At 46.7% G+C, this 13,929-nt stretch overlaps 2 protein-coding genes across 3 annotated transcripts; both read right to left on the reverse strand.

The window, feature by feature from the left end:
- Positions 1 to 3,944: 3,944 nt before the first annotated feature.
- Positions 3,945 to 6,623, reverse strand: LOC116982106. 2 transcript variants are annotated; one of them, XM_033035425.1, is made up of 5 exons: positions 5,953 to 6,623; positions 5,662 to 5,843; positions 5,333 to 5,512; positions 5,027 to 5,218; positions 3,945 to 4,547 (listed from the first exon to the last, which is right to left on the reverse strand). In XM_033035425.1, the coding sequence occupies exons 1-5, from the start codon at positions 6,425 to 6,427 to the stop codon at positions 4,383 to 4,385; spliced, it is 1,194 nt and encodes a 397-aa protein (XP_032891316.1). In that variant the 5' UTR covers positions 6,428 to 6,623; the 3' UTR covers positions 3,945 to 4,382. The 2 variants fall into 2 exon arrangements, with proteins under 2 accessions (XP_032891316.1, XP_032891317.1); XM_033035426.1 differs by having other exon boundaries at positions 4,406 to 4,933; positions 5,953 to 6,621.
- A 2,924-nt stretch (positions 6,624 to 9,547) lies between these two features.
- Positions 9,548 to 12,779, reverse strand: LOC116982253 (interferon alpha-F-like). The gene is made up of 4 exons (XM_033035534.1): positions 12,648 to 12,779; positions 10,633 to 10,722; positions 9,753 to 9,992; positions 9,548 to 9,646 (listed from the first exon to the last, which is right to left on the reverse strand). The coding sequence occupies exons 1-4, from the start codon at positions 12,777 to 12,779 to the stop codon at positions 9,548 to 9,550; spliced, it is 561 nt and encodes a 186-aa protein (XP_032891425.1).
- Positions 12,780 to 13,929: the final 1,150 nt, after the last annotated feature.

Genomic DNA, 13,929 nt, shown 5'->3' on the forward strand with positions numbered 1-13,929 from the left:
GGGGGCAGTGGAGAGACAGAGAGAGGGGGGATTTTCAGTTAAGAGTTGGACACGAGCAGTTGTCAATACGAGCAGCTCACCGAGCAGAGTCAGAATGAGAAGCACTGCTCGGCTCTCACACACACACTCGTGGAGTGAACTGTAGATATAAACGTGGCTGGGGTAGAGGAGTGGGGGGGAGCAAGGGAGAGGAAGAGGGAGAGAGAGAGAGAGAGAATTGGAGAGAGAAGAGAGAGGAATGGGGAGAGACAGGGAGAGAGAGAGGGGGGGAGATAGAGAGAGGGGAAATTGGAGAGAAGAGGGAGAGAGATGAAGGGGGGAGAGGGAGAGGGAGAGAGGGGGAAAGAATTGGAGAGACAAGGGGGAGAGAGAGAGGGGGAGAGAGACGAGGATGTGAAGGCTTTATAAAGGGTGCATCAAAGCTTTACCACAATAATGCCTGGATTAGCGCATAGTAGTTGGAGTCTTGGATCTTTGCCCTTGTGAGGTTGTTGTGTTTTGGTAAGTAGTTGTATCCTATTCCCGAGAGCCATCTCCCTCATATTCCTTCTGTTCTCCCCCCAATAAGACAGTTCTTTCAGGTTTAGGTTCCAACCAAGTTTGGCCAATTTCATGTGGAAACAAAAAAGGGCAGATGTTGGTTTATACCAAAGATAGACACAAAGTGCTGGAGTAACTCAGTGGATCAGGTAGCATCTCTGGAGATAAAAGATAGGTAACTAACCGATTTCTCCAGAGACACTGCCTGACCTGGTGAGTTACTCCAGCACTTTGTGTCTATCTTTGGCCTACATCATTCCTTACATAACAGGGACAACAAAATCTATTGGCAATCAAGGAAGAAAGAAAGCTTGGTGGAGATATAACTAAAGATTGACACAAAGTGCTGGGTCAGGCAGCATTCCTGGAGAACATGAACAGGTGATGTACGTAGCTACAGCTGCTGAAGGATTTGAAAGAGTTACAAACAAAATAATTCGGAAAATAAAAGTGAAACTATTGGAAATGCTCAGAACATTAATCATCATCATTGAGGAAAATGTGGTTTATTTTCAAGATTTGTTTTTTAAACCATTGTTCTTTAACATCCTGTTCATTTCAAAGTACCAATACAAGTAATTTTCATGTATAACTCATAGAAACAATACATATATATTTATATTATGGATATTATAATAAAGATATAAAGCATGAAATCAAAAAACTATTCAGCACGGAAACAGCTCATTAATCTTGCATTTGGACATGGTTTACAGTGTAATATTGAATTTCTGAAGAAGGGATCTGAATCAAAATTTCACAAATCCATGTCCTCCACAAATGCTGCTTGACCAGCTGAGATAGTCCAGCACTTTGTGTTTCGCATTGAGTCAATTATCAAAAATGAAATAGCGGCACATTTGGATAGCAGTAGCAGGATCGGTCCGACTCAGCATGGATTTACGAAGGGGAAATCATGCTTGATTAATCTTCTGAAATTCTTTGAGGAGGTAACTAGGATGTAGCGTACCTGAACGTTCAGAATTTGATAAGGTCCCACATAGGAGGTTAGTGGGCAAAATTAGAGCACATGGTATTGGGGGGTAGGGTATTGACGTGGATAGAAAATTGGTTGGCAGACAGGAAACAAAGAGTAGGGATAAACGGGTCCCTTTCAGAATGGCAGCAGTGACTAGTGATGTACCGCAAGGCTCGGTGCTGGGACCGCAGCTATTTACGATTATGCATCAATGATTTAGATGAAGGGATTCAAAGTAACATTAGCAAATTTGCAGATTACACAAAGCTGGGTGACAATGTGAACTGTGAGGAAGATGCAGGGTGACTTGGACAAGTTGGGTGAGTGGGCAGATGCATGACAGAGAAGAAGGTAGCAAAAGGAGGAAGGCAGATTACTATCTAAACGGTGTCAAGTTGGGAAAAGGGGAAGTACAGCGGGATCTGGGTGTCCTTGTTCATCAGTCAATGAAAGTAAGCAAAGGTACACAAAATTGTTGGGGAAACTCAGCGGGTGCAGCAGCATCTATGGAGCGAAGGAAATAGGCGACATTTCGGGCCGAAACCCTTCTTCAGACTGATGGGGGGTGGAAAGAAAGAAGGAAAAGGGGAGGAGGAGGAGGAGCCCGAGGGCGGGCGGATGGGAGGGTGGGAGGAGACAGCTAGAGGGTTAAGGAAGGGGAGGAGACAGCAAGGGCTAGCCAAATTGGGAGAATTCAATGTTAATGCCATAAGGACGCAAGGTCCCCAGACGGAATATGAGGTGCTGTTCCTCCAATTTCCGCTGTTGCTCACTCTGGCAATGGAGGAGACCCAGGACAGAGAGGTGGAATTGGGAATGGGAGGGGGAGTTGAAGTGCTGAGCCACCGGGAGGTCAGGTAGGTTATTGCGGACTGAGCGGAGGTGTTCGGCGAAACGATCGCCCAACCTACGCTTGGTCTCACCGATGTAAATCAGCTGACATCTAGAGCAGCGGATGCAGTAGATGAGGTTGGAGGAGATACAGGTGAACCTTTGTTGCACCTGGAACGACTGCTTGGGACAGGAGATACAGGTGAACCTTTGTCGCACCTGGAACGACTGCTTGGGACGTCCAATGAAAGTAAGCATGCAGGTACAGCAGGCAGTGAAGAAAGCGAATGGCATGTTAGCCTTTATAACAAGAGGAGTTGAGTATAGGAGCAAGTCCTTCTGCAGTATAAATCCTTCTGCAGTTGTATAGGGCCCTAGTGAGACAACACTTGGAGTATTGTGTGCAGTTTTGATCCCCTAATTTGAGGAAGGACATTCTTGCTATTGAGGGAGTGCAGCGTAAGTTTACAGGTTAATTCCTGGGATGGCGGGATTGTCATATGCTGAGAGAATGGAGTGGCTGGGCTTGTACACTCTGGAGTTTAGAAGGATGAGAGGCAATCTTATTGAAACTTTTAAGATTATTAAAGGTTTGGACACGCTAGAGGCCGGAAACATGTTCCCGATGTTGGGGGAGTCCAGAACCAGGGGCCACCGATTAAGAATATGGGGGTAAGCCATTTAGATTAGAGACGAGGAAACACATTTTCTCACAGAGTGTTGTGAGTCTGTGGAATTCTCTGCCTCATGAGAGAGCTAGATAGGGCTCTTAAAAATAGTGGATTCAGGGGATATGGGGAGAAGGCAGGAACGGGGTACTGATTGGGGATGATCAGCCATGATCACATTGAATGGCGGTGCTGGCTCGAAGGGCCGAATGGTCTACTCCTGCACCTATTGTCTATTGACTACAATCGCTCCCTACCATTTTCTTCAAAGGCCCTATCGAGGTAGGGGCCATCTGCCTTGTCAGGCAACAGAGGGGAGATTGCCATGCGGGGAACAGCTCGTGCCCACAAAACTGTAATGTCTCTGCTGGTTGCTGGTCCATATGATATATGGGAAGGATACATATATTGGCCGTGTATGGCACCCCATGGGAGATTAGAAACATAGAAAAATAGGTGCTGGAGTAGGCCATTCAGCCCTTCGAGCCAGCACCACCATTCAATATGATCATGGATTACAATCTAAAATCAGTACCCCATTCTTGCTTTTCCCTTGATTCCTTTAGCCCAACGAGCTAAATCTGACTCTCTCTTGAATACATCCAGTGAATTGGCCTCCACTGCCTTCTGTGGCAGAGAATTCCACAGATTCACAACTCTCTGGGTAAAAAAGTATTTCCTCATCTCAGTCCTAAATGGCCTACCTCTTATTCTTACGTAGACATAAATTGCTGGAGAAACTCAGCGGGTGATGCATCATCTATGGAGCAAAGGAAATAGGCAATGTTTCGGGCCGCCTTCCTTATTCTTACCCCTGGTCCTGGACACCTCCAACATTGGGAACATTTTTCCTACATTGATCCTGTCCAATCCTTTAAGATTCCCTCTCATCCTTGTAAATTCCGGTGAATACAAGCTAAGTCAACCCATTATTTCATCATATGTCAGTCCCGCCACCCGGGGAATTAACCTGGTGAACATACGCTGCACTCCCTCAATAGCAAGAATGTCCTTCCTCAAATTAGAATCCGTCTGACAAGGTGTCCCACTTTGCAGATAACAAAGTACAATGGCGAGCAGCTGATAGTGGGGTGCAGTGGACTCTCCACATCCCACTGGGCTGGTGGAGCAGGAATGGTCTACTAAAAGAGCAGATACATACATTAACTCCCTCCCACATGCTCAAGGGGTGGGACCTTGTGTTACAGCAAGCAGTAAATAACTTGAACCAACGACCTGAGGCAGGGGGTACTTGTGGCATCATAGTAAGAGAATGTTGCACTTATATACCGGATACTAATGAAAACATTACGGACCTGGTGGTCCACATGTGACGCCTAGAATAAAATTGGGAAACAATTGCACTATGAGGCCACGGAGAGCGCCTGGTGGAAATTGTGGTCTTGGAAGTTCGGAAGCCGGGGGAATAATATACTGCAATTCCCTATGGCTTCCCTACTGCTGTGTGAGGAGTGCCCGGAGGGTGGAGGGCTGGTATTGATCCTGAAGGTTGTTTGTAATGGTACAGCCTGAGGGCCGAATGTTCCGCGATTAGGTGCATAGGGTTTAAAGGTCTTTTATTGTCACACGTACCAATTAAGGTACAGTGAAAATAATTACCATACAGCCATACTAATAAAAAAGCAACAAGACACACAACTACATAAAAGTTAACATAAACATCCACCACAGCGGATTCCACACTCCTCGCGGTGGAAGGCAATAAAGTCAAATCTTCTTTCCTCGTTATTATGTTTAAAACATCAGTTTGGGCTGATTAAAAAGGACCAGTAAATCGTGAGGACGCTTGCACGGTCATTAAGCTAAGCTTTGCTTCCATAGAGACATCCGTGACTAGCTGAGTGTCTGATAGAACACATAACTCACGCCATTATGGTATGGGCCTCATCGGACTCTGCAACACCAAGGAATTTGTGGTGAGTAATTCATAAAAAGCATTAAAGTAAAATGTTTATAAATTCAATAAACCTTGATTAAAAGATTTTACTGGCAGAAGAAGTCTGTGCGCCCTTGCCAAGACTAAGCCCTCCAAGCAGTAGCTATGCCATTGCGACTCAGGGATCTGCAACATCTCCTCCCTCAGTAGCGTTGAGTAGGCATAAACTATTCTTTCGTGCGGCGTCCTTGGCTGCGACAAGACGTTTATTGTCTCGGCAGTGGTCTTAGCCTGTTGCATGATCTGCAACAAAGAGAGTGCAATCCTGGTAAGTATTTTTTGGGAGGCGATGGAGAAACGTGGACGTAGGGCGGAGTAAATGAGAAATTTGCTGATGGTTCACCCGAAAGCACTTACATCCGTGAACATCTCCCGCTGAAGTTGTTGAACAGGCACGTTGCAACCTGCCGCAGTTGTGCAGGCCGGCTTCTGCTTGGCGTGCTGCTGTTTGTCCGCTGTGCCGGACCCAGAGGGTCCCTCTGGGGCATCCGTCTCGCCCTCACTCGAGGTGGCGCACGATGATTTCCCCATGGTAAGCTGGAAGAAAGTAAATGTGTATCAGAAATGTGCAAGGCCATCAGGATGTAGCAAGCAAGGTGACCACCAAGTTATCATTGTCAAATATCATTTGACCATCTCACTTTCCAACAAATTATAATTGTTACATAATTTTCTTAACTATTCACCTTCCTGCCGCTCTTCCTCCTATGCACTCGGACTATGTGATTCCGCACGAACCCCCATTTCTCCACTATCCATTGCTCTCTGTCAGTCAGTGGCTGACTGGCGGAGCCAGTCTTGCCAAGACTGTGAGACAGCCTCCCGAACCGTGTCCTCTGACTCTTGAACCATTGACACAGTTGGTCATCTGTGAAAACATAGAATAAATGAAGATCAGTGTTGAGCAAATTGTAATCTTAATTGGAACTGCAATTACAACCACAGAAATGTAGACAAACTACAATATATGTACTTACAAGAGCAGCCAGGGAACTCCTTTGCCTTGTTTTCAAGCATCGCGTTGCGGAGATCCGTGCTCCTGAAATCACGATGGCCCTTATCGTACAGTTCTCGGTGGGCCTGATACCATTCTACCAGGTCTCCCTCTTGTTCCCTGGTAAAATTATAAGGCCTTGTGACCACCGTTTTCTTCCTCTTCACCGGCGCAGCTGAGGCATCAGTCTCCTGAGCCAAATCCGAGTCCCATTCTGCAGCAGGAGCTGGGTCAGGAGTTGGGGCATGAACTGGGGTAGGAACTGGTGAGGGTTTTAAGGCAAAAGATCGGGCAGGAGATGGGACAGGTACTGATGCAGGAGCAGGGTCAGGAACAGCAGCATGGCCAGAAGCAGTGGCTGGACCCTCCAGTATCTGTATGTTGTTTCTAATAATCTGCTTTACCTTGTCCTGTATGGAATGCTTCTTGATGTTCCTGGGGTCCCTTGTTCTCTTCATGTTCTCTGTGGATCGCTGCAGCTGGGAGGGAAGAAAAACGGACTCTGTGGCAAGAAACGCGGTAAGTGGCGATTATTTACAAATCGCGCCCGGTTTTTATGCTGATGCGATAAAGGCGGGCCGACTGAGAATGGGCGTCGAAGGTAGACAAAAGTGCCGGAGAAACTCAGCGGGTGCAGCAGCATCTATGGAGCTGGGCAAAGTTTCCGGCCGAAACCCTTCTTCAGACTGATCTTAATGGACGTCGCACGGCGTCGGGCGGTGACGTCATCGCCAGGCTCGACGTACGCCGTCAAGACGCTGCGTACAACGTCAATACGCTGCGAACGACGTCAAGACGCTGCGTACGCCCTCAATGCGGGCGCCTGTGGGCCGACAGGCCGTTGGCGCGCGGGATTTTCGGACAGTGCGGGATTTTCGGAGCCCCGCGCGATGTCGGGACCAGCCCCGCACAACTCCATGCGCCTCCCCGCATCCAAGTGGGACCGGCCCCGCGCGTCCATACGGTGCCCGTACTCCTCAAGCGACCACGTTTGGTCGCCCCAGCCGCATGCAATCGCATGCAAGTGGACAGGCCCTTTAGTTTAACACATAATCACCTCGCATTCTCAGAGATAGAATTATTATACTGAACATTTGATTATTATTGTTTATATACTCAGTAACATGTAGTTAGATGGGCGCTACTGTAGGCTGGTGTCTCCAAAGGGTGGAGTGTATTTTAAGGGTTAAACAGACAATTTCAGCTAAAATTGAGTTATCAGCTAGATTAGCAGCACCGCATTCTAAACCCTTCGAAAACAAGATGTTCCCAAGACATGTGGGATATGTTTCCGCATCTGTTCCCACACAATGCCGGGGAACGTCTGAGTTTGCTGAGCAAAACACGTTGGGCGGATCGCCGCGGACAAAGGGGGGCTTATGATTGTCTCCGGGAGTGGGTATGGCAGATAAGAAATGCCGTAAAGGATGGTGTCCGGCGCCCTTCCAAGAGGAGCCCCAGCGAACGGGTACCAGGTGATCAACAACAGGAACATCCTGTGGCGTGTACTCGGGGTTTGACAGTGTATATGCGGATACGTGAGCCTATGTGCCATATTTTATTTAGAAGTTTAATAAAATACCTTGTTATTCACACTCTTATTTGTCCAAATCCGGTGATTTATCGAACACAACACAATTATGAAGGATCTGCACCACTAGGGCCATTCCTTCTTCACCCTGAAGTCCCATATCACCTGGCTGAGGAACAGCGATTTTCCTGCAAATGATCAGGTTCATGACCGGTCCTGCCATGACAAGGGTGCACTCCAATCCATCTCTTGCATTTTGTGTTTTTGCACTGACATTTTTTTTGTTGTTGCGCAGTTTACTTTATTTCACATGTTTTGTGGATAATTGATGTATACTTAATGTATAATTTGTTTGGTGTAGGAAGGCATCGAATTTGTTTTGACTGTTTGTCTTTGTGCCTATGGTACTACTACAAACAAGATTTTTCATTGTACCTGTTGCTCGGCGTATTTGTGCATTGACAATAAACTCCACTCGACTTGATCTGTGGTCTGAGAAATCGTTCATGTTATTCCGTGTCTTTGTACTCTGTGGAAGTAATACTGATACCAACTGCTGCGGTCGGACCATGAACTTGGTCAAAGATGCCCTATGATCCATTGAATCTCGCTGAACATCTTGTGTAAGGTGTGTCCAGCAATGAATTTTGCGAGCAGGCACACACAGGTGTAGGACTCTGCCCAGACTGATGCTGAACTTGCATGCAATGTTTCCATGGGAAAGGCAACAGTGTCAGACCCGAAGGAGCCTGATCTATGTTCCCCTAAAGGTTTTTACAAAATGCTGGAGAAACTCAGCGGGTGAGGCAGCATCTATGGAGAGAATGAATAGGCGACGTTTCGGGTCGAGACCCTTCTTCATAGATGCTGCCTCACCCGCTGAGTTTCGCCAGCATTTTGTATCTACCTTCGATTTTACCAGCATCTGCAGTTCTTTCTTAAACGCATGTTCCCCTGATGTAGATATGCAATTAATTCGCACCTAGCGACCTCTACCGACTGCAAAGAGATGATGAAATGCTGGAGCAACTCAACTGGTCATCCAGAATACTGGAGACAAGGGGTGTTTCGGGTCCAGAAGGGTCTCGACTAGAAACTTCACCTAATCCCTTTTCCAAGAGATGCTGCGTCCGCTGTTACTCCAGCATTTTGTGTCTACCTTCGGTGAAACCCAGCATCTGCAGTTCCGTCCTACAAGTTTAATGGTTACTTAGCCTCAGTAAACACAAATGTAAATTGCCCCTGTGCGTGTAAGATAGTGCTGGTGTACAGGATGATAGTGCTAGTGTACTGGTCTGCGCCGACTCAGTGTGCCGAAAGCGTTGTCTCCGCGTTGCATCTCGAAAGTCTGAAGTAAAGTCTGAAGTAAGTAAAAACTAGACCGCGAATGTAAGTAAAGTTCTTTTCAGGAGTAGAGAAAGTAAAAGGTGAGGGATATGTCCGACTCAATGCCAGAGGGTCGCGATACTTTGGGATAAACTTCAATCACAAAGAATCGACTCATTTCACCACTCACAGACAAAGACTTTTCAGTTTCAAAAATGGTAAAGTACAAAATCTTTATTACCTCGTTTCAATTAAAAATAGTAGTTTAAAATAAATAGTCTACAAATTATATTAAGGTGTATATTCTCTGCACAGTAAGCACCAGACTCCAACACATCCTCAAAACAAAATAAATACTGACAGTCAATCTTTGCATGTTAATATTATAAAATATGTGTCAATTTCAACTAAAATGTGAATAAATAACATGAATCAGGTTAAATGTGTATTTGTGACTTCCGGGAAACTTCATCAACCCAAGATAAATGCTTACAGTACATGTTTGCATGATAATGTTATAAAAAATAGGCGATCTTTTCAACTATGCAAATAATTAACATAAATCTGGTTAAATGTATATTGGTAACTTCAAGGAAACTTCGTCAAAACAAAATAAATACTTACAGTATATGTTTGCATGTTAATATTATAAAAATAGATTATCTTTTCAGCTATGTAAATAAATAACATAAATCTGGTTAAATGTATATTGGTCACATCTTCAGTTCGCCTCGTTGATTCTTGTCATTACTAGAGGCAATTGTTGTAAACACGCCCTGGTCTCGGCGCGCGTTACTTCCCAGGCGCAGGCGCTGAATCTCTGCAAAAGAGAAACGTTCGGAATCACGCATCAGAGAATGAATAGATTTAGATTGAGTGAAATAATTGCCCGCGGGTCGTTAGATGATAAGATTCAACCGGCTCACCTTCCGTTTAAGAAATTTGCCGAGTTTCCTGAAGTAGTTGTGAACTGCGGCGCTTCTCCGTGGCCGGGTCTCGGAGCCTGTGTTCCTCACACAGTTTTCCAGCTCTCTGATCTGCCCATCCAGGAGAAGCCTGAGACTCTCCACCTTGTCCCGGGGCCATGTGACCGAGGCCATGTTCATACTGTAGATCTTGCTGAATTGACGCAACACTTGGTAGACAACACGGAGCGTGTTCGGGGCCTGCACACAACACAGAGCGACATGGACCCGTGAGAACGGCCGGGAGGGGACAATATCACACTTATTTCTAAATCGAATAGAGATCAATGGATGTTTACAGTTGTCTGGAAAACCTTGTCTAAACATTGTTGTTGGCAACTTTACAGCGTTAGCAGCTCGGTGAGGAAACTCGTGTTTTACTTTGTGTAGGAACGAACAGCAGATGCATGTTTACACCGAAGATAGACACACAATGCGGAGTAGTCAGCGGGTCAAGCAGCATCTCTGGATAAAATGAATAGGTGACGTTTTGGATCGAGTTCCTGCTACAGACAGAAACTGACCCGTCGAAGAAAGGGTCTGGACCCGCAACGTCACCTATTCCTTTCCTTCAGAGATGATGCCTGACCCGCTGAGCTGCTCCAGCATTTTGTGTCATATTTTACTTTAGCTGACCAACTCCTTCAATCAAAGGACGTGAAATCGTTCTTCACAGAACTGTTTCGCTCGTTGAAAACCCAGTTGTGTTGTGTCTTTATTAACATGGACACAATAATATGAAAAACCGCGTCCCAGATTAAGAATATATCCGACCCGTATATTAATTGTTCCCGAGAGCATTGGCGGCGAGACTAAACGACGCTAATATATGTACACTCACCCGTCCTCTCTCCATGAGTTTGGACAAGTTCAATGTCCTGACTTCCAATGATGTCCTTTCAGCTGCGCACCGCCGGGTCAGGGGGGCTCCCTACAACAGGGGACACGGTCAAGTCCGGCTCCGGCACACAATTCACACACAGCAACATTATCTTTAATAACATTGTTTGCTGTCGGGCAACCTTTTGGATTGCACCTGACTATTTGACCGCATCCGCCCTTTGGTCTCCTCCTCTCCCTTCCCATCCTCTCATCCGACGTGAAGCGGTACAGCTCTGCATGCAGTTTATCGCACCGCGTATCCCGTACACCTAGTCTGCTGAAACTTAAGTTCAGTCGTGTACTCCGTCTACCCACTCCATCAGCGAGGCTCACCCGCCCACTCGCTACATTAGCGCCATCCGGACTACATCGAATTCAACAGCAATTCCAAGGCCCCTCACCAGAACGAACAGAATCCATTTACTTTATCTGTTCCCGATGCGCCAGACTTCATTGTTTTCCTTCTGTCTACACCTCCTCCACATGACTCTGCTCCCCTTACACTGGTGCCCATGGTCCATGCGTCAACCCTGTTCCTCCCTCCTTTTCTGAATAGTTTTACTGGGCTGATCAATTTTACTGTTTGTATGCATCGTTATCACCTCCGCCTCAGCCAATTTCCTTTGTTTAAGGAGGAACTGCAGATGCTGGAAAAATCGAAGGTAGATACAAATGCTGGAGAAACTCAGCGGGTGAGGCAGCATCTCTAAAGGAAAGGAATAGGTGGAGGCAGTGGGCTGTGGGAGAGCTGGGAAGGAGAGGGGAAGGAGGGAGAAAGAAATTGGGGAAGTCAATGTTCATACCGCTGGGGTGTAAACTACCGAAGCGAAATATGAGGTGCTGCTCCTCCAATTTGCGGTGGGACTCACTCTGGCCATGGAGGAGGCCCAGGACAGAAGGTCGGATTCGGAATGGGAGGGGGAGTCGAAGTGCTGAGCCACCTGGAGATCAGGTTGGTTAATGCGAACTGTGCGGAGGTGTTGGGCGAAGCGATCGGCAAGCCTGTTGACACCTCCAGCAGTGGATGGGATTGATGAGGTTGGACGAGGTGCAGGTGAACCTCTGCCTCGTCTGGAAAGACTGCTTGAGTCCTTGGATGGAGTCGAGGGGGGAGGTAAAGTGACAAGTGTAGTATTTCCTGCGGTTGCAAGGGAAAGTACCAGAGGAGGGGGTAGTTTAGATGGGAAGGGACGAATTGACCAGGGAGTTACGGAAGGAGCGGTCTCTGCAGAAAGCCGAAAGGGGATGAGATGGAAGATGTGGCCAGCGGTGGGATCCCGTTGGAGGTGGCGAAAATGGCTGAGTATTATCGGTTGTATGTGACGGCTGGTAGGGTGGAAGGTGAGGACAAGGGGGACTCTCTCCTTGTTACGTGGGGGGGGGGAGTGAGAGTGGAGCTACGGGATATAGAAGAGACCCTAGTGCGAGCCTCATCTATAGTCGAATAGGGGAATCCCCGTTCCCTAAAGACATCTCCGATGCCCTGGTTTGGAACCTCATCCTGGATGCAGATGCAACGTAGATGGAGGAATTGGGAGTAGAGGATAGAGTCCTTACAGGAAGCAGGGTGGGAAGAAGTGCAGTCCAGATCATTAGTGCTTTATTCTTTCATTTTCACCTCACCCTTCCATATCCCCAGTTTCCTTCTCCCCTGACTCTCAGTCTGAAGAAGGGTCTCGACCCAAAATATAACCCATTCCTTCTCTCCAGATATGTTGCCGGTGGAGTTACTCCAGCATTTTGTGTCCGCCCTCCACTCTCTGATCATTTCCCCTTTCTCTGCAGCTGCAGACGCGCTTCATTGCAAACCTTCTCAGCAGTAGAGAGGCCGTTGAGTTGAAACATTAACGCCGCTTGTCGCGCCACAGAGGCCGCCTGACCCACTGAGAGTTCTACCAGGGTCTAACAACATCACACGAAGTTTAACACTTTACTCACTTTAATGCTACAATGTGATTCTCTATTTGCACTTACCATTTCATTCAGCACAATCTGAGCTTCCTGATTAATGTCCACCTGCACATGCGGACCCCGGCAGCCCTGCGCCAGGACCCCCGCCAACAACACTAGTAAAACGCAGAGTCTCCATGCGTTCGCGAAGGACATGTTCAACCAACCAACTGGAATCTGAGCAGTGGCGAGACCGGGATTCAGGTCGAAATGCAATATCTGTCCGAGATGACCTGCTTTGCTCTTCGATTGAAATGGTAGCCTCTGCTCGAGGTGATGGGCCCATTTTAAGGTGTACATCAGGATATTCCTTTGACGTTTCAAAAACAGATCTCCTTTGCTTCTCACCGCAATTCTTTGAGGGAATCTTTAATTTCGTTGCGAGCTGACTACAGCTGAACCGTTTCACTTTCTGCTCCATTCAAAGCGAATTGCCTCTGACCAACAGAGACTTAATTGAGGTCGGTTGGTTCTCAGGATCTCAGGTACGATGTTCTTCGATACCGAGATTCACAAAGCCAATTAGTAAAATTCCATTTTATGCATGTTTAATTTTATATCAATGCAGAATGATTTCAGTATTGGAAATCAAGGTACTATCTTGATTAGACGGGGATTTTTTTTTTGACAGTTCAGACTCTATTGATCCCTCACGACTGCAAGGGTGAAACAAAGCCATGTACTTTGTGCTTTTTCATACCTCTAGATTCCCCACCCCTGACTGTAACTGTTGAAAATCGTGAGACAATATTAGCGAATAATTCAAATAGCTATAATGCGCTACTTGATGCCTGGTTAGTGGGTTTGTGAATAGTGAGATGTTAAAGCTTATTATGAACATCCGAAATATCAGAAGATGTGTAGTTTAGTTTGGAGTTACAGAGCGGAAACATGCCCACCGAGATACAGAGCGGAAACAGGCCACCGAATCGCGCCAGCGATCCCCGTACACTAATACTATCCTACACACACTAGGGGCAATTTGCAATTTTACCAAGCGAATTAACCTCCAAACCTGCATGTCTTTGGAGTGTGGGAAGAAACCGGAGCACCCGGAGAAAACCCAGGTCACGGGGAGAACGTGCAAACTCCTTGCAGACATCACCTGTAGTCAGGTTCAAATCTGGGCCTCTGGTCTAAAGTCAGAAACTCTACCACCGCGCCTTATAGCGGTTATATTAATATCCGGTTATAGCGGGCAGCCAAGCCGGTTGCCTGTTGAGTGAATATTGAAATATCTGCCCATCATTTACGCTTTATCTCACTTTACTAAAAATGCACCTGCATTCTCTCCAAAGCGTTTACT

Source organism: Amblyraja radiata, chromosome 16 (genome assembly GCF_010909765.2).
Source record: "Amblyraja radiata isolate CabotCenter1 chromosome 16, sAmbRad1.1.pri, whole genome shotgun sequence".
NCBI classification, from domain to species: domain Eukaryota; kingdom Metazoa; phylum Chordata; class Chondrichthyes; order Rajiformes; family Rajidae; genus Amblyraja; species Amblyraja radiata.

Bases quoted from the DNA above. Each gene is read 5' to 3' on its own strand.
- LOC116982106 (XM_033035425.1), bottom strand. From the start codon at position 6,427: ATGAAGAGAACAAGGGACCCCAGGAACATCAAGAAGCATTCCATACAG. The intron at 5,513-5,661 runs GTGAATAGTTAA...ACTTTCTTCCAG, and splicing joins GGAGGAAGAGCGGCAGGAAG to CTTACCATGGGGAAATCATC. The intron at 4,548-5,026 runs GTAAAATCTTTT...TTCGGCCCTCAG, and splicing joins CGCACAGACTTCTTCTGCCA to GCTGTACCATTACAAACAAC.
- LOC116982253 (XM_033035534.1), bottom strand. From the start codon at position 12,779: ATGTCCTTCGCGAACGCATGGAGACTCTGCGTTTTACTAGTGTTGTTG. The intron at 10,723-12,647 runs GTAAGTGCAAAT...CCCCTGTTGTAG, and splicing joins AGATTGTGCTGAATGAAATG to GGAGCCCCCCTGACCCGGCG. The intron at 9,993-10,632 runs GTGAGTGTACAT...TGTTGTGTGCAG, and splicing joins AACTCATGGAGAGAGGACGG to GCCCCGAACACGCTCCGTGT.